General features: G+C 41.3%; 1 protein-coding gene across 1 annotated transcript in view; it reads right to left on the bottom strand.

Moving 5' to 3' along the window:
• The window catches only part of ENPP6 (ectonucleotide pyrophosphatase/phosphodiesterase 6), a 108422-nt gene that overhangs the window by 55302 nt on the left and 27213 nt on the right, over nt 1–25907 (bottom strand). The window contains exon 2 of the mRNA XM_021694227.1: nt 3031–3210. Within this exon, the coding sequence (XP_021549902.1) occupies nt 3031–3210 (180 nt within the window). The remainder of the gene's footprint in view (nt 1–3030; nt 3211–25907) is intronic.

Raw genomic sequence — 25907 nt, forward strand, 5'->3', positions numbered from 1 at the left:
AGAGGGATGGAATAGGAGATAAAGTTAATGAATGACACACACTCAGCCCTTTTCCTTTGCAGAACACTGTTAGGCCCCCACCGTACAATTCCTGGATGATCTCTTTGGGCTTCCCAAAGGAATATTTGATTTAGGGCTGGGGATCATTTCCCATGGTACGCTTCTCCCTGCACAGCTCAATGGCACCATTGGGTGGGGTAATAAAGGGTCTGTTTACAATATTAAATTTCTCGAGACTTGAGGTGGGCTATTTGGGACTCTTCACCACTGACGAATTTTTCCATCTGCTGCTTTGTCTACCTGACAGGAAAAACTTGAACTACTGCCATTTCTAAATTGCACTTCTAAATATTGACTTCACAGCGAGACTCAAAGTGTCATAACACAGCTCACTGGAGCAATGAAGATTTTCCAGGCCTCATCCAGAGGTCTGTACAATGTCCTGTGGGAAGTGGAGAAGGAAGAGGAGGATTTGAGAAGAAAAATAAAATCAAGTCATGTTTAGAAGAAACGCCACTGTACTTCACTTAATCTTGTAGAGACAAATGAACGCTCACTGGGCTGTTAGCTGTGTGGAGGGGCTGGAGGGGACCAAGGTGGAGGGAGAAAGGATAGCAGTGACCATTCATCCCTCAGCTGGCAGCCAGTAAAACTGGGGGGTGCAAGAGCACTCCTGGTTGGGTCAGGGGGCAGGGGCTTCAGAGACACTTAGCTCTTGGAGAGCCTTTATTTGGGTATCCAGCCTAGAAGGTCCTAGAAGGACCAGACAGTGTCTAAGAAGAGACTATTCATCTGATTTCTATCAAGACTTCAACACGGCCGGATCTTGAGCTCATCTTCATTTAGGTTGCTGAGGAAATCCCAGGAGACTTTCTTTTCAGCTTCTTTCCTCCCAATAGTTAACACTATAAACTGATCATAAGGCATATTTGTCACATCACATTAGCTATTAAACTGTGAATCAAAAGAAGCGATTGGACCTTTCTTGCCCTTAAGGAGCTGTTTTGGAGGAGAACATGATATTTTACATGCAAATTAGCTTTGAGATTTTTTTTTTTAGATACTCAGAGATATGTAACTTCAAGTTGTTTATTATCCTGAAGGAGCCAGATCCTCCAGGAGGAGATACAGAATAACGCTCTATAATGCTGCAGAGAGAGGTCTAAAATAGGGCAGCTGTCTCCCTTCAGGACCACTCCCTACCTTCATGCACAATGGCACCCACTGCTATCTGAAAGGCCACTGGCAGGAGATCATGTGTAGAGGAGGCAGCACGTGGGGAGCTGGGGAGAGATGATGGGGGATATGTACTCTTTGGAGCATGAAAATCTCAGGTTCCAAGACAGGAAGTTAAATTAACCAGCTACCATGGAAGATGGCCCTTACAGCGCTGGGGTAACAGGCATCTTGATGGTCCTTAGACTTGTCTAAGGTGGTCCCTAAGGCAGCATGCCCAATCTGTTCCTTCTCCTAGGCCCTGGCATGTGGGCCTTGTATTTGTTCATAATGATTTCTGAGAATGACCTCAAAGTGCATCTTTTGGCTTGAGACCTCCTCACACTGGGCTGAACCATGAGCCTGGCTCCTCCAGCAAGTCTGATTAGCTTGTCTGGTGCACTGGCTTCTTTTCTTAATCTCATGTCCAATTCTGAAAAGTTGAGTCTCCATTTAAGGTAATGAAGTCCCCTTAAAGCCTTCCCTTGCTTGAAAGCTTCTTCTCATGTCAGCTGAGGTAGCCTCTATGGACCGAATCCCAAGTCTTCTGAAGAAACTCCAGTGCTCTCCCTGAAATTCTATCTGCCAGCAGAGCCAGCCTGTGTCTAATTGTTCTTATGCCCAGTTTCTAATTTATGCAGCCTGCTCTGGCCTTCATGGGCTCACCTATGGATGCTAGTCTCTGCTCTGTGGCAGTTTTCCGGGCACTTACCCCAGCATGGCTGTGGGTCTGTTTTCCACGGTCTCCATCTGTCTGTGTTCCATGCTCCTCCAAGAACTGGCACAGCCTTGAGTGCCCTAAGCAGCTGTCCACGTGACCACCTCCAACCAGCATCCTCTAAACTCCTGCTGAAGGCCCACGCCCTCAGTGTGGGCCATCTGTGATTCAGCCTCAGCTTACTCATCCTTCTCTCTGTTCTTCCCAACCCCCACCTACCACCTTCCCCACCACCCACCGTGCTCTCACAGTTTTATCAGGCTACTGCTGCCCTCCAACTGAGGCCAGTGAACTCCCCCAGCAGCCTCTCCCCATTAATCCCTTCATTTCTTCCAGGCCTCCCCTGACATCTTCTTCCATTGTGGCACTCAGCAGTATTACACCATTAAGAATTCGGAAAAAAGTGTCTACAGCCATGTACATCGGGAAGTCAAATCACCCACTTACCTAAAGAATGAATCCCAATGGGAACCAATGGGAAGACAACTGTAAGTTGATTATATTGTTATCACTGAATCCTCTCATCCTTAGTGCAAGATTTTTGACTGCCAAGACGAAAGTATTCTGAAGACTTCTCACAACAGCCAGGGTAGTTTGCATGATGACTTACCTCATTGCAGTAAGTAAAGTAATTTAGTTTCTCATTGGTCTATGATGTACAGGAGGAATATTAATACAAAGAGACCTCATTTAATGCAGTACCAAAAAGTTGTAAGTGCTTTAAATCGTCTTTTCAACATTACAGGGGAGCTCAAAATCTATAGAAACAGTATGCCAAATTCTTTTGTAAAGCAGAGAAGCAACACATAATTTATCTCTTTTGGATATCCAAAATTTTGCACATGAAAAAGCATGATCTACTACAGCAACATTGCTGAACCAAGGAAATCAGGAAATTGTGTTGTGTCTGGTCTGATGTTAGAGAGCTCAAAACAAAAGTTTAAAGATCATGCCCATAAGACATATTTCTTGTAAAGATCCCATTTTCCAAACTCTGACTTGGTCTTCGAACATGACAACCACATCATTTGTCCTCAGAGACTCCTCAGTGTTTGAGATTTGGAAAACTGGAGGGACCTGGATGTCAACACACTCACCTGGCCAGTAGTACATGTAGACCTTCCTTTTGGCCTTGGTCAGAGTGACCCACAGAGGTTCTGATCCATTCCACCAGAGAGGCATCAGGCTGTCTTTGTTGACACCAATGTCAAATGACTTGTTGGTGGTGGGGTCCCACATGTAGTTTCCAATCATCTGATGGACCTCACAATGGCGACCTACATTAATGAGAACACAAGGCCGTCAGTTTATTGTTCTGGTCTTTTTATGTTTCATCTTTTTATAAAAGCCGTTTTCTCTTGTTTATAAAAGCCATTCATGCACAGTTAGGAAGTACAGAACAGCACAAAGATTTACTTTTGATTTTTTTTTAAATCATAGCTGTTTCTTCTTTCTTAGATTTTACCACAAAGACAATCAAATGAGAAGTCTAATAATTGATTGAGGATGGGGTCATTTTGTGTGAAGTTAATTTGCCAACCTATTTTAAGTTATACTGAGGACGTGCACAAAATTCGACCCATTGTTCATGGCTCGAAATCTAAATATGAATCAATATGGAAATTGTAGTTTCCCATGGGGCTTGGATTGGATCTTCACCCCAGAGCACCTCTTTGGAAACTCCTCCCACAAAGTCACGAATCTAGATGCTGTGGAGTTTATTCCCTTGTTTTCCTGAATAAGAGAAGTTATGGCTTCAGCGCAGAACAATGATAGAATCTACAACATTTGGAACAGAATGGTGAGAAATAGATTCGACTTTGAAAAACAAAGCAAGAAAACAGCCCTCCAAATGGAGTGTTACATAGAAATGAGGATTGCTTCTGTTGGGCACAGCTTAGTCCCAGAAGAGAAGCCAGAAGTGAAAGACGCAAGCGCTTGGACTCTTTTGAAACGTTAGGCTTAAATTATTTATTTTGGAGCAATCTGCTACATCTTTAAAGTAAAAATAACACAAACATTGGCAAGTGCATCAAAAATTGCTGTAATTTTCGTGAGCGTCATTTGGCATCAGGAGGAAACATGCTTCACTGAGCTCACTAACTATGCTTAATCAAAGTGGCTTTTTTGTTTGTTTGTTTGCTGTTGTTCTTTCTTCTTGAGCACCTCTACCCAATCCCAACACACACAACAAGTTTATTTTTAAACAAAAACAAAGAGAAACCATAAAAAATACATTTTTGAAAATTTGGAGACCCAAAATATTATAAAGGAAAAACCTTTTATTTCATCCAGAAACCCAGGCCTTCTACAAATCATGCAAGCCCAGAGATCCAACCAAAATGGTTTTTACCCAAGGATGCAGAGTTAGTTTTTTGACCCTGACCAAAGCTTTCACATGTGGACTGATAAAATTAAAAAATAAAATAAAATAAAAACTTTGAGCAATTTCTCCAATGGTTAAGGAATTTAGTTATATTTATTCCTTCAACTAGCATGTATTCAGTGCTCCTATGGGCTCTACATGGTGATAGGCATAGATATTAAAAATAAATAAATGTGGTCCCCATCCTCAAGTGCCTTGTAATGTAATACTCAACAGAGGTTCTTCTGCATAAAAGAGACAGGCTTCCTTGGGCCGGGGCTAAGAAGGGGACCAGGTTGACACCTTAGCTTGAGACTTGGAAGGATTCTCACCCACTTTTTTGAGGATAATTTCTAGTATGTTCTAACTCCTTAAAAGTAGGGGCATACTTCTTATTGGCTGATTATGGTTTTTTTAGCATATCAAAGTTTAATAATATCAAGGTGAACCCTTTCTTGAGTAAAATTTCTTACTTGCTTTCTTTACTCAAAATACTGCATCCTGTATCTAAAACATTTTTTTTAAGATTTTATTTATTTACTTGACAGAGCGAGAGAGCACAAGCAGAGGGAGTGGCAGGCAGAGGCAGAGGGAGAAGCATGCTCCCTGCTGAGCAGGGAGCCCGATGCAGGGCTCTATCCCAGGACCCCGGGATCATGACCTGAGGCAAAGGCAGTTACTTAACCAACTGAGCTACCCAGGCACCCCTAAAACATTCTTTATTAGCCTACTAATGCTCACCTTTTTCACAAGGCAAGATAATCATGGTGATATTCATTGGGAAATGTGTCCTTTTCAGTCTTTCCCTGTAGATGTTCTCTAAAGTCCTCCTAAGGACAGAGGAATCTTATCTGAAGCTGGTGTCACAGACACTGGGCAAGGGTGCAAAATTGGAAAGGGGTGTGGAAAGCATTACTAAAGTCAGTAAACCAAGAAGTTTCTAGATGAATCACAGGAAAGGGCTAGAAGGGCTAGGATAATGGGGAGAGATACCAAGTGGGGAGGGGGTATAGGAATCTCTGTTTTTATCTGAAACTGTTTTGACTATTTTAGAAGAAATGCCTGAAACCCAAATCTAAGCAGGGACCTCATATGATTCAGTTTCCACAAGGTGCTACTTTCAAAGAAGAATGAAGCAACTGAAAATAATTTTTAAAGTACTTATAAATTGTATATCTCAGAAATCCTACAATATCATTTGATAAAATGTTTTTCTTCTTTTCAACACTCACACTCAACCGTCTAGACTCTTAAGGGTGCAAACTCTCTCACCCTCTTTTGTTCTCTAGCTAAAAATTTATAAGGAGACTCCTGTGGATTGTAGGGCTGTCTTATGACTGGATTGTGGGAGGTGTGTTTGTGAGAGAGAGACAGAGACAGAGAGAGAGAGAGCATTCTTCCAGAGAATTTTTGTTAAATTAAATTCTCCATCTCTTACACATTTTTTTTTTTTTTTTTGGAAATATCCATCGGGCCTCACTGAGGAGAGACAGGATCTATGTGTGCAGTTAACACACAGTTCTGGCATATTTTAAAATTTCAAATAATGAAATCTTGTTTCCTGTGGTTATCTGAATCCCTTCGCTTTTTTCATGATGGATCTTCTCTCCTCCTCATTATGTAAGATGTAGCATTAGCCTTGATACTCCCTTTGCACACTAATCGAATCCGTGGTGCCCACTGACTCAAGTGAGCTCTGATAACTTTAATTATGACTTTTTTTAGGGAAGGTCTTTAAGACAAGGACCCCAAGGTGGCTTTGGTTTCTGCTCCCATCTAGCACACCGATTGGTCTAGGCTGGCCCAGAGTGGCTCGTCCATTCTAAAGGAATCTCATACGTAAGGAGGTCAACACTTCTCCAAAGGCTAGAAGTGATATCCTGGAACAGAGAGGTTCCTGCTTACTTCCTGTGAGTGAATGGTATGTTCACACTTATTAAAGAAGGTCCCGGGACCAGTAGTTCTCTCTGTGTGAGTTATAGGGTTTCTAAGTGTAGACTGGAGCTCTTTCAACAAGGCTAACCTCAGACCCCTGTTTAGAAAGTAGGTTTTATTCTTTTGGTGGATTGGGGCCTTGAGTTAAAATGGGAGGGTGTATTCTTCAAAGACTTAATCGTAGATGCTGTGCTAGTCCCCAGGGGCATCCCTTTGTTCTGGGAAGCATTGCCTTTCATGGAAGCCAGCAAGAGGATGTATGTTCCCCATCTCATGTCTGCTCTGAGTCTTCTCTCCCAGATGAGCTGATTTCTTTCCATGAATATATTAAGGCTGGCAGTCTGTGCTTATAACAGTCTGAGTCCGCTCTTACTCAAGCTGGTTTCCTTACCTATCCTGTCTCTCTCTTGTTCTTTCATTTTTATTGCCTGGGCAAATGCTATGGCTGTAAAAACAGAACAGAACAAAACACAATGTACTGGCTTCTGCAGCCCACAAGCTCTCATCTCCATATTTCTGCCTGACCCATAGCTATTTTTATACATCTGCAACTCTTCTTGATTTTCCTCTGGTTTGGGCTTTCCAAACAGAGCTTTGTTCTAATTTTGATTATTTGGACCCTTTCCTCAAGACTTCAACAGGAACTTTCCTGACATGGACACAAACCACAAATCTCAGGTGGTTTTCAGGTATGGTGTAAAGGTCTATTTTTGTTCATCTCCTCCTCCACATGACAGCCAGTTGGGGCTTTAAAACTTGTTCCAGAAGGTGTAGTACTCACTCTGAAAATGGGGACAGCTCCTGATACAAAAATTTCCAAACACAGTTGGATGTTTTTCTCTTTTTTCCTCCCGTAGAGTTTATAAACTTGTTAACACAAAATGTGGCAATCAACCTGATACTTGGAAGGCCTTGTGGACTTTTTTTTAAAGTGAGTTTCAGAGGTAGAATTTAGTGATTCATCAGTTGCATAGAACACCCAATGCTGAGTCCATCAAGAGCCCACTATGTGACTTGTGGACTTTTGAAGCCCATCCATAGATGCCTAAGTTTAAGAGCTGTTGCACTGGACTGGGAGCTGCTAGTAGCTACTCAGGCCAGTGACAAGTGCAGGGGCTACTGCCTGCCTTTCTCAGAGGATGCTCATGGAATAGTTTCTACACTTAGAACCACTGTATGAAAGGATCAGGAAAAGAAACCTTCATTCTTTATTCCCCAAAGTCTTTGTCAAGTGTGTTCTGATGTAATGACCATCACCAAAAGTTTCTCAGCAAATACCCATAATCCTCTGCATCTGCTATATGTTTCCAAACATTTCAGAAATGGCTGGCTTTCACATCAAATGAGATGACTTCAGATCTGTCTGTTTTATCTATAACTGATGGACATCTATAAGGTTGTTGCTACTTAGTCTTCAATTGGTCTTAATTTTTTCTCATTATTTTCAAACAATAAATGTTAATTCCTTTTATAGTTCCTATTTCATTTATTCTTTTTTGTTTTTCATTCACTCAGCGTGTGTTTATCAAATGTCTACATGCCAGGCATTTAAAGATCACAAGCTATGATCCCTGTCTTTGAAGTGCTCATAGCTTGGTAGGGACAACATTGTAGTATAATGGTTAAGGGTGCAGGTCTTGGAGACAGATGGCATAGATGTAAATCCAAGCTCTACTATTTATTATCTGCATGACCTTGGACAAGTAGCTTAGACTCTCTGAAGCATCAATTTTCTCATCAGAGTAATGAGGATGGTGATAATTATTGTGATATATACATATAGATATGCAGTTCTCCCTTTGCATGGTAGTGTAGGACCATAAAAATGACCATGCACAAAAATAAAGAGAAATAAAACCAAGTATATCACTAAAGAAAGTCAACAAACCCTGAGAGAAGAGAGGAAGAGAAGAAAGGAACAGAGAACTACAGAAACAACCATAAAACAAGTAACAAAGTGGTAGTAAGTACATACCTATCAATAATTACTTTGAATGTAAATGTACTAAATGCTCCAATCAAAAGACATGGGGTGACCAAATGGATAAAAAAGCAAGACCCATCTATTTGCTGCCTACAAGATACCCATTTCACACCTAAAGACACAGATTGAAAGTGAAAGTGATGGAAACGCATTTATCATGCAAATGGAAGTAAAAAGAAAACTGAGGCAGCAATACTTACCTCAGACAAAATAGACTTTAAAACAAGGACTGTAACAAGAGACAAAGAAGGACACTATATAATCATAAAGGGAACAAGAAGATATAACAATTGTAAATATTTATGCATCTAACAGGGGAGCACCCAAATACATAAAGCAACTTAATAACAAACATAGAGAAAGTAATTGACAGTAATACAATAATAGTAGGGGACTTTAACACCCCACTTACATCAACAGATAGATCATCCAAACAGAAAATCAACAAGGAAACAGTGGCTTTGAATGACATATTGGACCAGATGGATCTAACAGATATATTCAGAACATTCCATCATAAAACAGAAGAATACACATTCTTTTCAAGTGCATATGGAACATTCTCCAGAATAGATCCCATATTAGGCTACAAAACAAGTCTCAACAAATTGAAAAAAAATCAAAGTCATACTATGAATCTTTTCCAACCACAATGCTATGAAACTAGAAATCAACAACAAGAAAAAATCTGTAAAGACCACAAATACATGGAAGTTAAATAACATGCTACTAAACAATGAATGGGTCAACCAAGAAATCAAAAAGGAAATTTAAAAAAATATATGGAGACAAATGAAAATGAAAATGCGTGATCCAAACTCTTTGGGATGCAGCAAAAGCTATTCCAAGGGGGAAGCTTATAGCACTACAGGCTTACCTCAAGAACAAGAAAAATCTCAAACAACCTAATCTTACACCTAAAGGAGTTAGAAAAAGAACAAACAAAATACAAATCCAGTAGAAGGAAGAAAATAATAAAGATTACAACAGAAATAGATGAAATAGAAACTAAAAAGCCAATAGAACGGATCGATGAAACCAGGAGCTGGTTCTTTAAAAAGATCAACAAAATTGATAAACCTTTAGCCATACTCATCAAAAAAAGCAGGGGGAGGGGACTCAAATAAACAAAATCAGAAATGAAAGAGGAGAAATAACCCACACCACAGACATACAAAGTATTGTAAGAGAATATCCTGAAAAATTTTATTCCAACAAATTGGACAATCTAAAAGAAATGGATAATTCCTAGAAACATATAACCTCCGAAAATTGAATCAAGAAGAAATTGAACATTTGAACAGACAAATTACCAGCAATGAAATTGAATCACTCCCAACAAACAAAAGTCCTAGACCAGACAGCTTCACAGATGAATTCTACTAAACATTTAAAGAAGAGTTAATAATACCTATTATTCTCAAACTATTCCAAAAAATAGAAGAGGAAGAAAAGTTTCTAAATTCATTCTATGAGGCCAGTATTACTCTGATACCAAAACCAGATAAAGACACTACCAAAAAAAGAGAACTACAGGCCAATATCTCTGATGAACATAGATGCAAAAATCCTCAACAAAATATTAACAAACTGAATCCAACAATACATTAAAAAGATCATTCACCACTATCAAGTTGGATTTCTTCCCAGGATACAAGGGGCGGTCCAATATTTGCAAATCAATCAACCTGATACATCCCATTAATAGAAGAAAGGATAAGAACCATATGATCCTTTCAATAGGTGCAGAAAAAGCATTTGACAAAGTAAAACATCCATTCATGATAAAAACCCTCAACAAAGTAGGTTTGGAGGGAACATACCTCAACATAATAAAGGTCATATATGAAAAAGCCACAGCTAACATCATACTCATTGGTAAAACACTGAGAACTTTTCCTCTAAGTTCGGGAACAAGACAAGAATATCCATTCTCATCACTTTTATTCAACATAATACTAGAAACCCTAACCACAACAATCAGACAATGAGAAGAAATAAAAGGCATCCAAATTGGTAAGAAAGGGGAACCTGGGTGGCTCAGTCAGTTAAGCATCTGCCTTCAGCTCAGGCCATGATCCTGGAGTCCCAGGATTGAGCCCTACATCAGGCTCTCTTCTCAGCAGAGAGTCTGCTTCTCCCTCTGCCTCTCCGCCCCCTCCTGTTCTCTCGCTAGCTTGCTCACTCTCTTAAATAAATAAATAAATAAATAAATAAAATCTTTAAAAAAAAACAAACTGGTAAGGAAGAAATAAAACTTTCACTATTTGCAGAAGACAGGACACTGTATATAACAAAACCCCTAAAGACTCCACCAAGAAACTATTAGAACTGATAAATGAATTCAGTAAGGTCACAGGATACAAAATCAATATACAGAAATCCATTGCATTTCTATACACCAATAATGAAGTAGCAGAAAGAGGAGTTAAGAAAATAATCCCATTTATAATTGCACCAAAAATAATAAAATACCTAGGAATAAACTTAACCAAGGAGGTGTGAGAACTATAAAAAAGTGATGAAAGAAATTGAAGACAACACAAACAAATGGAAAGATATCCCATGCTCATGGATTGGAAGGACAAATATTATTAAAATGTCCATAGTACCCAAAGCAATCTAAATATTTAATGCAATCCCTATTAAAATACCAACAGCATTTCTCACAGAACTGGCACAAACAATCCTAAGATTTGTATGGAACCACAAAAAGACCCTGAATAACCAAAGCAATCTTGAAAAAGAGAACAAAACTAGAGGTCTCACATTCCCAGATTTCAAGATATACTACAAAGCTGAGTAATCAAGACAGTATGGTACTGGCACAAAAACAGACATATAGATCAAAGGACCAGAATAAAGAGCTTATAAATAAACCCACGATTATATGGTCAATTAATCTTCAACAAAGAAGGAAAGAATATGCAATGGGAAAAAGTCTCTTCTACAAATGGTGTTGGGAAAACTGAACGGCTACATGCAAAAGAATGAAAGTGCACCACTTTGTTACACCATACACAAAATTAACTCAAAATAGATTAAGGACCTAAATGTGAGACCTAAAACCATAAAATCCTAGAAGAGAGCACAGGCAGTAATTTCTTTGACATTGCCCACAGCAACATTTTTCTAGATGTGTCTCCTGAGGTAAGGGAAACAAAAGCAAAAGTAAACTATTGGGCCTACATCAAAATTAAAAGCTTCTGCACAGCGAAGGAAACAATCAACAAAACAAAGACAACCTACTGAATAGGAGAAGATCTATGCAAAGCACATATCCAACAAAGGGTTAGTATCCAAATGTACAAAGAACTTCTACAACTCAACATCAAAAAGATAAATAATCTAATTTAAAAATGGGCAGAAGACATGAACAGATATTTCTCCAGAGAAGACATACAGATGGCCAACACACACATGAAAAGATCTTCAACATCACTCATCATCAAGGAGATGCAAATCAAAACAACAATGAGATATCACCTCACATCTGTCAGAACGGCCAAAATTAAAAAGACGAAACAATATGTGTTGGCAAGGGTGTGGAGAAAAAAGAACCCTCGTGCACTGTTGGTGGGAATGAAAACTGGGGCAGCCACTGTGGAAAACAGTATGGAGGTTTTTCAAAAAATTAAAAATAGAACTACTATATGATCCAGTAATTCCACTAGTGGGTATTTACCCAAAGAATATGAAAACACTAATTCCAAGGGATATATGCACTCTTATGTTTATTGCAACATTATTTACAATAGCCAAACTATGAAAGCAGCCCAAGTGTTTATCAACTGATGAATGGATAAAAATGTGGTAGATATATACAATGGAATATTACTCAGCCATAAAAAGAATGAAATCTTGCCTTTTGCAACAACATGGCTGGATCTAGAGGGTATAATGTTAAACGAAATAAGTCAATCAGAGAAAGACAAATACCATATGATTTCACTCATATATGGAATTTAAGAAACAAAACAAATGAACAAAGAAAAAAAGAGACAAAAAAACACTCTTAATTATAGAGAACAAGCAGATGGTTATGGGGGGAGGTGAAATAGGTGAATGGGAATGGAGCACACTTGTGATGAGCACTGAGTAATTTATAGAACTGTTGAATTGCTATACTGTACACCCAAAACTAATAGAACACTGTATGTTAACTATCCTGGAATTAAAATTTTTAAAAAATGACCATGCAATCTGAAACCATGCAGAACTATCCTAATAATCAGTGGGGAAAATTACACTTCTTCCATGGCTTCTAGTATTTTTGTCAAAATATTAAAAACTCTCTTACTGTAAGTAATAACTGTATAGAGAATTGAAGAAAATAGTAAAATTAACACTTATTAGTACAGTGTAATTTAAAACATTAGAAATATTGACAAAGAGTCTTATTTCCTTGTAAAAATAAAACTTATCAGACTGGTTTGAACAGTGCTTGCCTTCTTCCCAAGATATAACACAATAAAAGTGAGCATATTTTCCTTGCCTTAGCAAACTGTCCTACCCTTTCTAAGTTTGAATCAGCTTCAAACATTTTATCCTTTGTGCTTTCAATGTCATGAAATATCTCTGAGAATTCTTTTAATGTGAAGATTTTTGCTGGTGTCACTTTAGGACATCTTCTTCCTTCTCATCACAACTGCTTTCTTCATTTATGTCAATAAGTTTGCCTTTGCTAAGTTCCCCTGGCTGCATGGTGACAGTCTTCAGTGGTGCCGGATGTCAACATCCCCATGATCAATTATTTCCTCTATGAGTCCATTTACTTTGGGTTCAGATCCTACAAAGTTATTTGCACAATGCAGTACATTTCTGCCACATCATACACATATTCCTTGCTTCCATGATGCATGGATATTTTCGGCTGCATGTTTAGGTCATATTTCTTCCAAAACTTAGCTAAAGAAACTGCATGATCTCCCACTGTAGCACCAATAGCCTAGTCAACAGTCCCTCTAAGAAAATAGGCTTTTAAAAGTTGAAATAGCCCCTTGGTCTATTTCCTAGATTATTGAAAATGTTTTTGTAGTAAAAAGCACATTTCCCACCTTTGTTCAAGTGTTGAAGAGAATTAGGGTGACCTGGAGCATTATCCAGCAGCGGGAGTCCATTAAAGTTAAATTATGTGGGTTTATCCCTGGGAGGCGAGGAGGCAACACAATTACATGTTTTGCTGTCTGTGCATGAACTAAGTAACATATGCAACAACAAATTACCAACAGACTTTGTAAGAAGTGATGCGATTGGTCACTGATCATGATGTACATTTGTTATTTACATAGTGATTAGTGGACTGAGGAGCCAGCAGTGAATTATACTTTATGCTACAATAGCTACAATTAAGGTTGCCATATTTATTTTAGTGAATATGGGGTGGCAAGTGAAGTTAGAATCCTGTTGCTGGAGAACTGGTATTATTTAACTCAACTGTGGTAATTGGATTTTGTGCTTACTCAAACTCAACAGATCGAGGAGTGTGTTTGTGTATACATAGACATATGTGCAAACACACACATATGCACATACACAGACATATATATACATATACATAGCACATAGTAAGCACTGTTAACATTAACTTGTACTGTTATTATTAGGGTGGAGAATCACAGAAACAAATATAATCTAGAGATCAGCTGGAGCCTCCTTTCTCTTGAGCTCTCCACATGAATGGTTGCAACCCTATTTCCACCAAGATTCTTGCAAATTCCCACATAATTGCAGGCATCTCCACCTCTAGACTCCTGCTTCCATAATACATGGCACCCCAGAAAAGAAGCTCAGTCATTTGCTACATTGCGTTACATTTCTACGAAGAACCGCCCCCTTCTCCCCCCGCCTGACAAAATATTCGTCCTTGGCCCCTCACTGTAAAGGTCCCAGCCTTGTCCATCTCACTGACTGACCTCCTCTCCATTCTCTGCTCCACAGAGCCTACTGGCCAAATTTCTCTCCAGACCTCAATTTTCTCAAAAGAAATTCAGTCTTCCAGAGCTCCTGCTTAGCTCCCAAATTTTCATACTCATTAGCTCATAGAATGCTAGAAGAAGGGAAGGAAGGAAGGGAGAAAGGAAAGAAGGAAAAAGAAAAGAAAGTGTTTCTTTAAACAGGAGCCACCCACTTTAGAAGGCCATTGTAGTTAGAGTTGCCAGGTTTATTTTAGGGGGAAAAAAAAGAAAGAAAAAAGTAAAAGACAAAGATGTAAGATTCCCAGCTAAATCTGAATTTCAGATAACAATGAATTTTTTTCCCTATAGGTGTGTCCCAATATTCCATGGAACATACTTCTGCTAAAATATTATTTGTTGTTTATCTAAAATTCAAATGTGGCCAGACACCCTGTATTTTACGTGGCAGCTCTCACTGTCGTCCTGAAAAGCATCCTCTCTTTTGCTATCTCATAGGAACAGTGAAGCACGAGAAGTGGGCTAGGAGGGACATACGGAGCCTGCAAGGAATGCAGAGTGAGGGGAGGCCAACTCGGCCTGCAAGAGTCAGGGAAAGCTTCTAGAGGAGCTGGGATATGAAAGCTAAGGAGGACTTTTTCAGGCACAAAGAGTACTGCACAGAGGTGATGGCAAGCACAAAATGAAGAAGAGATGAGAGAGGGGGAGATTTCTTATTCAGGTAAAACAAAGTTCTGCTTTCCGTCACTCATCATTCACTTTCCTTAAAGGGTGAGATGCTCTTAATGATACGCTGCGCTGGGACAATTCAAGATAGTCATGGCTTGATTCGATCAAGGTCCTGGCACAGTAAACAGACGGTACAGTTTGCCAAGAGGGGCGATTTACAAAGGGGTGACCGGCGTTTAGGAAAACCAACAAGAGATGGTGAGGCAACCCAAGATTAGTGTGGCAGGGAGCCAGCACCCCTGCCCGCCACCCCATGGAGACTTGAAGAGCAAGCAGAGGAGCGTGGCCAGCGCTGAGCCAGGAGTCAGGACCAGTCTCCTGAATTCAAACTCCTCCCTCTGTCCAGCTGAGGCCACCTAGAAGGTCAGCGTCTCGGAGCTCCAGGAGGGCTAGGGGAGGTAGAGTCAGGCAAATAGACAAATAGAGAAGACCTAGCACAAAACAAAACCATAAGGCACAGATTTTTCAAGAAAATCATATTGACCTCTTGAGTAGGGTCCTTAACTAAATATTAGGCACCACCCGAGTCTGATGTCACCACCACAGGGCCTTGTGTTTACGGTCCCATACACATCTCAGAAATGAAGGCGACCACGGGTGGCCTCCGGGTCTAATCGTCTACCTATACACTCAGAGGTATAGAGAAATAACTCTGCATTATGTACATATTGCACATATACACTCAGAGGTATAGAGAAATAACTCTGCATTATGTACATATTATTTGTGAAAGCGTCGAATATTTGCTCAAGGTCACAGTGCTAACAAGTGGTGCATCGGGTGCAGGGGCAAAGAGAACAAAAGCAACTTGAACTGTGATCACCTGTCTTTCAATACAATGTTCTTTGCTCTTCACTTTTCATGACTACAATAGAGTTAGCGGTCATATTTATATTCCGGAACATAAATTTATGCTGATCTCAAGAGGAGACCTCTTGGCTTTTTTTTTTTTTAACCATTTACTTATGTCCATAAATATACATGCAGAAAACAACCCCATAGCCTATTATATTACTAAACACTGAAGTTCCACAGCCAATGAGGAACCAGTAGAGGAATTTACTCTACAAAAGCGTTCTTAATTCTGATGTATAATCACCTCTACAAAGTAATATGAATCTTTAATTTCTAAAGTCGTTCGTTATAGTTTCCTGGGGCCCACAGGTGTTTCCATTGGATGAATGGGGCCATGTCTAATCAATATTCGGATAGCTCATTGAAGAGGGAAAAATGAAGTTACATGTTAGGCCCATCAGCTTAGTCGAAACATGGTGAAATAAATATAGGTTCTAAAATACTAATGAGGATCTGGGAAATGATACTTTTAGAACATAGACATTTTCACCCAGGGACAGCACTCGAGAGGCTGAGGCCAGAGTTGCAGGCAGGCCTCTGGGGCCACCCGCTGGAAATCGGTGTCACAACCATGCGTTACGGACACACGGGAGATTTTGGCTACTGTGGAGAGACGACAGGCATGTGGTCAGACACACCAGGGTCTGGGCTAAGGGGTCTTCCCCCTTTCTAGCTGTGGGAATTGAAGCTAATCCTTAACTTCTCAGAGCCTCATTTTTTCCATCTTTAAAATGGGAATAACAGTACCTTCCTGGCTGGAATGTGGTCTTAAAAATAAACACTGTCAACATATAGGCAGTGCTGGCTCTGTTCCAAGTATTGTTCTTAGTTCATATGTTAGAGATTGAATTGTGCGCTCCCACAAAAGATACATCCAAGTCCTAACCCCTCGTACCTCAAAATGTCACCTTATTTGGAAATTGGATCTTTAGAGAGGATGATCAAATTGAAATGAAGTCATTAGGATTGACCCTAATTCAAGATGACTGACGTCCTTATAAAAAGGGGGAGTTTGAGGGGCGCCTGGGTGGCTCAGTTGTTAAGCATTTGCTTTGGCTCAGGTCATGATCCCAGGGTCCTGGGATCGAGCCCCGCATTGGGTTTTCTGCTCGGCGGGAAGCCCACTTCTCCTTCTCCCACTCCCCCTGCTTGTGTTCCGTCTCTTGCTGTCTCTCTGTCAAATAAATAAATAAAATCTTTTAAAAAAAAGGTGGGGGAGTTTGGACACAGAGGCGGACACACACAGAGGGAAGATGTGTGAAGACCCAGGGAGAAGATAGCCATCTCTAAGGCAAGGAGCGCCAAGAGCTACCAGAAGCTAGAAGGAGCAAGGAAGGATACTCCCTTGGAGCTTTGAGTCAGAGTGTGACCCTGCCAACACCCTGATTTCTGACTGCGGGCACCCAGAACTATGAGACAATAAATTTGTGTTGTTCCAAGGTGCACAGCGTGTGGTGCTTTGTTATAGCAGCTCTAGGAAACGAACATAACATCTAATCCTGACAGTAAATTAGGGGATAAGTACTACTGTTAGCCCACTTTAGAGATGAAGTAACTGAGGCCCAGAGAGGTAACTTTCTTGATGTCTTTCAACAGCAGGAGTAGTGGATTCAACTCAGGGAGCCTGGAGCCAGAGTCCTTGCTCTTAACCGGGATGATCTACTAACACTAGTTCGCCAGTGTATGAACCCGCACTCAATACAATCCTCAGCGCTTAATAAGTCCACAGGGAGGCTGCAGCCGCTGCGGAGCTTGCTATTATGCAATCTATAAAGCTTCCACCTTCAAGGACAGGATGGCTTCAGGTCACCGGCTCCATCCAGGTGTAAGGATGCAGGGCTCAGCCAATTCTGGAAGCACTTTAACTGGGGCAATGCAAGCGGGGCACTAGAGACCAAGTTAGACTCACTCAGGAGGGCTTAACACCTGAAGGCCAAAGGTCTGAACCAATTTGACAGGTAATAAGCTTAGTCATAAGACTGATCAGCTTAGTAATAAGACTAGTTCTTGGCCACCTCCTAAGTATCTGGAATTAGGTGCTTTATGCTTTCACCTTAGTCTTCAACATAACTCTAATTAGAGATGGGTACTGTTACCCTCATTTGCAGGCGGAGAACTAAGGTTCAAAGTGGCAACACAGCTGGTAAGAAGGCAGAGGCCCAATTCAAAGCCAGATCCCACGGTTCAGTGCCCTCATGCTTCCCAGCATCCACCCCCCCCCTCCAGCCACCAGGCTGTTTATCAGCCCATCAGGACTCGGTCATCGTAAGAGAAATTGCCTCATAACCCAGGTTTGCTTCTGAGACTCTCACCAAGGTAACCACATGGAAGTGCACAGATCTCCAGAAAGCCAGACACTTTTATCTTTTACAGTTGACTCTCATACACAAACATTACCATAAATATCTCTAAAGAAGGGAATGCCGCCAGACAAGGGATACCAACGAAACAGATAGGGATCATACATTCCCTCTTCCTCTGGAAAAAGTCCAGCTGTGAAAAGAGAGGCTCCCAAAGTCTGAAATCCGGGGGTCTCAAGTTAATGGGTGCATTTAAAAGACTGAATGTATATACAACACCTCAAATGGATGTGGCTCCAAGAAATAACTATATACCTAATTCAGAGCCAGGCAACCTGAGAATGTTGTAAGTCAAGCTTTCTACTACTAGACCCCTCTCAGTACTTTTTCCTGAGCATTTGGAAGCTCTAAAGGTTTAGACCCTATTTAGATCAGTGAACTTTCAAATGACTACTTGATACCCAAGAGACTTGAAAGAATTAACAATGTATTGCTCAAAGCACCTAACTTACAAGTTGAAATTGGTTTTAAGGATCACCTCAGTTGGGAAATACATCTTATTTTCTTAACTTGTTCAAAGACAGAATTTGGTATGTTAAGGAAGGGGCTTCAAATGAAATATGCAAGGTCAAGTTGAAAGAAAAGCTCAAATTTGCACGTCTTTACTGATCTATGTGCCAGACACAGTCATGATTAGAGTCTGAGTCACAGATATTGCAAGACCGAGATAACAGGCTTTGATTATAGCGTGAAGTGTAGGGACTACAACAAAAATAACCCCAAATGTTAAAAAGGAGAGAGAGTTTTTATTAGAGACATTCACACTCATAGTTTTGAGGTCACTGGACTTAAAAAAAAATGCACGGTTTTATTTTTCTGGCATGCCCTCGATTGGTACAATTATTTAACAACCAGAATACAGGAAAAGAAAAAAATTATTTTCCTGCATAAGGACAAAAATGTAAGTTTTGGCGCTTTTATTTTAGGAAAGCTGATTTTTTTAAAATCAAAGCTCAAAGAAATTTCCAAACAATTTAATCTATCCTCACCTCTGTGCACAGTTAGAAACAAGCCTGAATTAATTATTGCATTAAGATGGAATCTGTTTTGAGAGACACATTCCCATTTTACTGAGTACTTCTAGGGACTTCTGGAGATGGAAGGTATTTGAAGGAGAAACTTCTTATTCCTGGCCCTTATTCTTGCATACACGAGTGAAATTCAGCCAATACCTTTATCCTGAAACACCGTCTCCCTAGTGATAAAGCCTCCATCTTCCCCCCCCACCCACTGAACTGTCCTCCTCTCCCCCGGTGAAATAAGATTGGCCACATTCCTCACACTACTTGGGGTGGTTACTTGACCATTAAACAGGCTCCAGCCCCCCTCCCAGCCTGTCTGCCTGCAAGTGTTTACATTCTCTCCTCTCACCCAGGACAGCAGTGCTTGCCAGGGCAGGGGGGGCAGGGGGTGATTCTAGTTCTACAGTTGTCCCACCTGTGGCTGGGGGAAGGGTGGGGAGCAAGGATGGAGAGTTCAACTCAGTAAAAAAAAAAAAAAGGCACGTGTAGTTCTTGGATCCAACCCACACTCTCCAATCTAGCTTTTCAACTGATGTAGAATCTGGGATGACCGATGGGTGATCTCCAACAACAGGGACCAGATATCAAAATATTATTGGATCAACCATTAATTCCAGAAACCAATAAAGAATTATCAAATTCAGCTGTTCAGGAGTGTGAGGTAACCAGCAATGTCAATGGCTCAATCTAGTGTGGACCCACCAATCTATAAAAATAAAAACTGTTCCACCCCAACTGTGCTTTTTTTTTTTGGTGGGAAGCAAATGGAAGAAAACTAACTTTTGTCAGTGTGATTAGTTTTGTTTGTCGTTGCTAGAATGTGTGAGCTATGATGCTGGCCTGTCCCAGTTCACTACCCTGGGCCAGGTGTGGCCGTGGAGAAGGGAGACCAGCTTCCCAGCTTCCCAGCTTCCCAGGTCATGGGAGGAAAAAACAGTTTAGGTCATCACTGTAGCCACAGTTTATCTGCTCTGATCAATGAGCACCAGCGATCAGCATGTAAATGGTGGGCTTTGGAGTTGACACTATGCCTCACCTAATGATTTGTGTATATAATTCTGCTTGGGTGCTCTTAGCATACATAAAATGTGTTGAAAGATAATTTGCCTTGCGGATGAAAGAGTAACTCAAATGAGCAATTCTTCACTTGGCTAGGTGTGAGAAGTATCTTTTTGATATCTTGATAGTTTCTCAGTCCAAAGAGTTGACACCACGGGAACAGAGGAGCTTTTTGAGTTAAACACAGAAGCTCAGGCAGGATGAGAACTGGCAGGACCTGAGGACCTGTGAGAAGCATGTGGCCTAGGGGAGGGCATGTTGGAGCCCACCAGACCAAAGTTGGGATCCTACCCCTGCCGTGGGAGCTCACACAAGTCATTTAACTTTAATGAGCCTCCATTTCCACATCTGAAAAATGGAGATAATCATACTTTCTCGCAGAGTTAAATAACTGGAGTAGCTAGACCGTTAACACACAGTAGGCACATGGTAGGCATTTGATAGATGCACACCATCACCTAAATCCCCCTTTACAGGGCAATGCTATCAAAGGGCGTGCAGGTTGGTCGACGGCTTCTAGGCAGGGCTGAGGCTGGGCCGCCTCTTATTTCGTGTTTACACAACACGGTCCGAGGCCGACTCCCAAATCCTTGAAGGAATAGGGAAAAGAAGCACTGCCACCCCCGCGCCTTGCTCAGGAAAGTTTGGAAGGGGTGAATCCCACATTCAGAACCTAACCGTGGAGGGCTGAGAAAACGTCGGGGCCGGGGACATGCCTGGCCCGACACTGCCCTCTCCTGGCGGTCACAAAAATCACCGCCACCCGCAGCTACACCAGGGTGATGCTAGGAGCCTCGCGCCTGTGCCCGCCCCGCGTTTCGGTTTTGCATTTCACGGTTTGAAGGCACCCCAGGATTCTTAAAGCTGTTTGGAGAGATGCTAAACATGCCAGGAATCCAGGCCGAGGCAGGCAGCGAGGCCCGGGGAGCCGAGGGGCCGCGCACTCAGGGGAGCCCCTTCAGTCACTGCAGCAAAAGTGAAGCCCGCAACCTGCAGAGCCGGGAGCGATCGCCCAGTCTGAACGTCACTCATTGTAATTCTCCTGTTGTTTCCACGTCCTCAGCCACCGCGCCTCCCATCCTCATCTTTGTTTTGTTTCACTTTCCTTCTTATTTGCTTCTATTCAGTATTTGCTTCTATGCAGTGTTTTATTATCCTACCCTTTATGACCCTCCTCTTCCTTTCTCTTTGCGTTAAGGTAAGTGATTTTGAACCCCAATTTGTAATGGTCCCTGCAGTGAGCATTTAACTTCTCTAGCACCCCTGTGCCCTTCCGGCAGCCGCCACCCCTGCCCCTGGGGAAATGCCTCCCCCCAACACACGATCCATTCAGCAGCTTCTACGACCAGACCTCTCTGACTACAGTGAGTGGGAAGAGGGAGGCCACCTATGCCAAGCCGGGGCCCACTCATGGCTGCAGTGACAGGTGCTCCAGGATCCGGGCTGTGCAGGTCAGGCACCTGCCGCTGCATTCCCCAGGCTGGAGATCCCATTCCTTTTGGTGGCCAAGCTGGGAACACGTGTCCCCAGAGTAAAGACGTGCTCCCTGGACGGAGGACTTCAGGCTGCAGTCGGGGCGAATGTGGGCGGAGGGAAGGGAGCAGCAGAGATGGAGGTGGGGACTGAGTCCTGCCAGGGTTTCGTCCTTAGCTCTGCTCCCAGCAAGCCCCCCCCACCTCCCGCCCCGTGTGCCTCTGGGCAGAGAAGCTGCCCGAGCCTTCTCTGTCTACAGCAGCGGGCTTGGATTGCCACCACTCTGGTCCTTTACCTTTTCCAGGGTTCCTCTCCCTGCATCCAACACAAGGCTCTGTGGGTATTTCTGGCCTCTTGGCCCTCCTCACTCTCAGCTCACAGGGCCTGGCCAGGGTCCTGGCCGTTGAGGGCGCTGCCTCAGAACCCTTTAGAGTAAGGTCCCCGACCCAGGGGCGCATGGCTCTGAGCACCAAGCCTTAGCACGGTGGCTTTGGCCTCCCTCTAGGCTGACTCAGCCATGGCAAAATCTTACAGTGCTTCTGGGCTAAGTGTATGTTTATCTCTTCTGAAGAGCTTAAAGTTTAAAAGTTCTCTTATGAAAATGTTCGAGCGTACAAAAAGAGTAGGATAAACAACAACAAAGGACATTCTGCCTTGATTTCAGGTTTCCTTTCCCCCGCTGGAATAATTGTAAAGCAAATCCCAGACATCGTATCTTAAATCTTAAATACTTCTATCCTATTTCTTATATTGAATAACTTTTTTTTAAAGATTTTATTTAATTATTTGACAGGGAGAGAAGGCACAAACAGGGGGAGTAGGAGAGGGAGAAGCAGGCTTCCTGCTGAGCAGAGAGCCCTTGCTGGGGCTCGATCCCAGGACCCCGGGATCATGACCTGAGCTGAAGGCAGCCGCTTAATCGACTGAGCCACCCAGGCGCCCCATACTGAAGAACTTTTTAAAAAATGACATTGTTTCACACCCAATAAAATGAATGATAATTCTTCAATATCATCTGTTACCCAGTCCATGTTCAGATTTCCCTAATTATCTCATAAATGTCTCTGACTCAGGGTCCAAAGATGAAAGAATATGTGTCCACTAAGCTGGCCCTGCAAGAAATATTAAGGGGGGTTCTATAAAGGAGAAAGACCCCAAGAGTGATCTACAACAGAAATTTACAGGGACAATCTATAAAAACAACGTCTTCACAGGCAACATGATGATAATTAATTCATATCTTTCAATAATCACTCTCAATGTGAATGGCCTAAATGCTCCCATAAAAGGGCACAGGGTTGCAGATTGGATAAAAAGACAGGACCCATCCATATGCTGTCTACAGGAGACTCATTTTGAACCTAAAGATACATCCAGACTGAAAGTGAAGGGATGGAGATCCATCTTCCATGCCAGCGGACCTCAAAAGAAAGCTGGGGTAGCAATCCTTATATCAGACAAATTAGATTTTAAACTAAAGTCTGTAATAAGAGACACAGAAAGACACTATATCATTCTTAAAGGGTCTATCCAACAAGAAGATCTAACAATTGTAAATATCTATGCCCCCAACACGGGAGCAGCCATCTACATAAGCCAACTGTTTACCAAAATAAAGAGTCATATTGATAACAATATGTTAATTGTAGGAGACCTCAATACTCCACTCTCAGCAATGGACAGATCATCTAAGCAGAAGATCAACCAGGAAACAAGAGCTTTGAATGATACATTGGACTAGATGGACCTCATAGATATTTACAGAACATTCCACCCTAAAACAACAGAATACTCATTCTTCCCGAGCGTACATGGAACTTTCTCCAGAATAGACCATATACTGGGTCACAAATCAGGTCTCAACCAATACCAAAAGAGTGAGATTATTCCCTGCATATTCTCAGACCACAATGCTCTAAAACTGGAACTCAATCACAAGAAAAAATTTGGCAGAAATTCAAACACTTGGAAGCTAAAGACCACTCTGCTCAAGAATGTTTGGGTCAACCAAGAAATCAAAGAAGAACTTAAACAATTCATGGAAATCAATGAGAACGAAAACACATCGGTCCAAAACCTATGGGATACTGCAAAGGCGGTCCTAAGGGGGAAATACATAGCCATCCAAGCCTCACTCAAAAAAATAGAAAAATCCCGAATTCACCAACTAACTCTACACCTTAAAGAACTAGAGAAAAAGCAACAAGTAATGCCTAAGCCATGCATTAGAAGATAAATAATTAAAATTAGAGCAGAAATCAATGAATTAGAAACCAGAAACACAGTAGATCAGATCAATGAAACTAGAAGTTGGTTCTTTGAAAGAATTAATAAGATTGATAAACCACTGGCCAGACTTATCCAAAAGAAAAGAGAAAGGGCCCAAATTAATAAAATTATGAATGAAAGGGGAGAGATCACGACTAACACCAAGGAAATAGAAACAATTATTAGAAATTATTATCAACAACTGTATGCCAATAAACTGAGCAATCTGGATGAAATGGAGGCCTTCCTAGAAACCTATAAGCTGCCAAGACTGAAACAGGAAGAAATTGACAACCTGAATAGGCCAATAACCACTAACAAGATTGAAGCAGTGATCAAAAACCTCCCAAAAAACAAGAGTCCAGGGCCTGACAGATTCCCTGGGGAATTCTACCAAACATTCAAAGAAGAAATAATACCTATTCTACTGAAGCTGTTTCAAAAAATAAAAACAGAAGGAAAACTTTCAAACTCATTCTATGAGGCCAGCATTACCTTAATCCCCAAACCAGGCAAAGACCCCATCAAAAAGGAGAATTTCAGACCGATATCCCTGATGAATATGGATTCCAAAATCCTCAACAAAATCCTAGCTAATAGGATCCAACAATACATTAAAAGGATCATCCACCACGACCAAGTGGGATTTATCCCCGGGATGCAAGGGTGGTTCAACATTCGCAAATCAATCAATGTGATAGAACACATTAATAAGAGGAGGGAGAAGAACCATATGGTCCTCTCAATTGATGCAGAAAAAGCATTTGACAAAATACAACATCCTTTCCTGATTAAAACTCTCCAGAGTATAGGGATAGAGGGAACATTCCTCAAGTTCATAAAATCCATCTATGAAAAACCCACAGCGAATATCATCCTCAATGGGGAAAAGCTGAGAGCCTTTCCCTTAAGATCAGGAACACGTCAAGGGTGCCCACTCTCACCACTGTTGTTCAACATAGTACTAGAAGTCCTAGCAACAGCAATCAGACAACAAAAAGAAATAAAAGGTATTCAAATTGGCAAAGAAGAAGTCAAACTCTCTCTTTTCACAGACGACATGATACTTTATGTGGAAAACCCAAAAGACTCCACCCCCAAATTACTAGAACTCATACAGCAATTCAGTAATGTGGCAGGATACAAAATCAATGCACAGAAATCAGTTGCTTTCTTATACACTAACAACGCAACTGTAGAAAGAGAAATTAGAGAAACAATTCCATTTACAATAGCACCAAAAGCCATAAGATACCTTGGAATAAACCTAACCAAAGAGGCAAAGGATCTATACTCTAGGAACTACAAAACACTCATGAAAGAAACTGAAGAAGACACAAAAAGATGGAAAAATATTCCATGCTCATGGATCAGAAGAATAAACATTGTTAAAATGTCTATGCTACCCAGAGCAATCTATACCTTCAATGCCATCCCGATCAAAATTCCAATGACATTTTTCAAAGTGCTGAAACAAACAATCCAAAAATTTGTATGGAATCAAAAAAGACCCCGAATCACCAAGGAAATGTTGAAAAAGAAAAACAAAGCTGGGGGCATCACATTGCCCAATTTCAAGCTATATTACAAAGCTGTGATCACCAAGACAGCATGGTACTGGCACAAAAACAGACAAAGAGACCAATGGAACAGAATAGAGAACCCAGATATGGACCCTCAACTCTATGGTCAAATAATCTTTGACAAAGCAGGAAAAAACATGCAATGGAAAAAAGACAATCTCTTCAATAAATGGTGCTGGGAAAATTGGACAGCCACATGCAGAAGAATGAAACTCGACCATTCTCTAACACCATACACAAAGATAAACTCAAAGTGGATGAAAGACCTCAATGTGGGACAGGAATCCATCCAAATCCTAGAGGAGAACATTGGCAGTAACCTCTTTGACAATGCCCACAGCAACTTCTTTCAAGATACATCTCCAAAAGCTAGTGAAACAAAAGCAAAAATGAACTTTTGGGACTTCATCAAGATAAAAATCTTCT

This window comes from Neomonachus schauinslandi, chromosome 2 (genome assembly GCF_002201575.2).
Source record: "Neomonachus schauinslandi chromosome 2, ASM220157v2, whole genome shotgun sequence".
Taxonomy (NCBI): domain Eukaryota; kingdom Metazoa; phylum Chordata; class Mammalia; order Carnivora; family Phocidae; genus Neomonachus; species Neomonachus schauinslandi.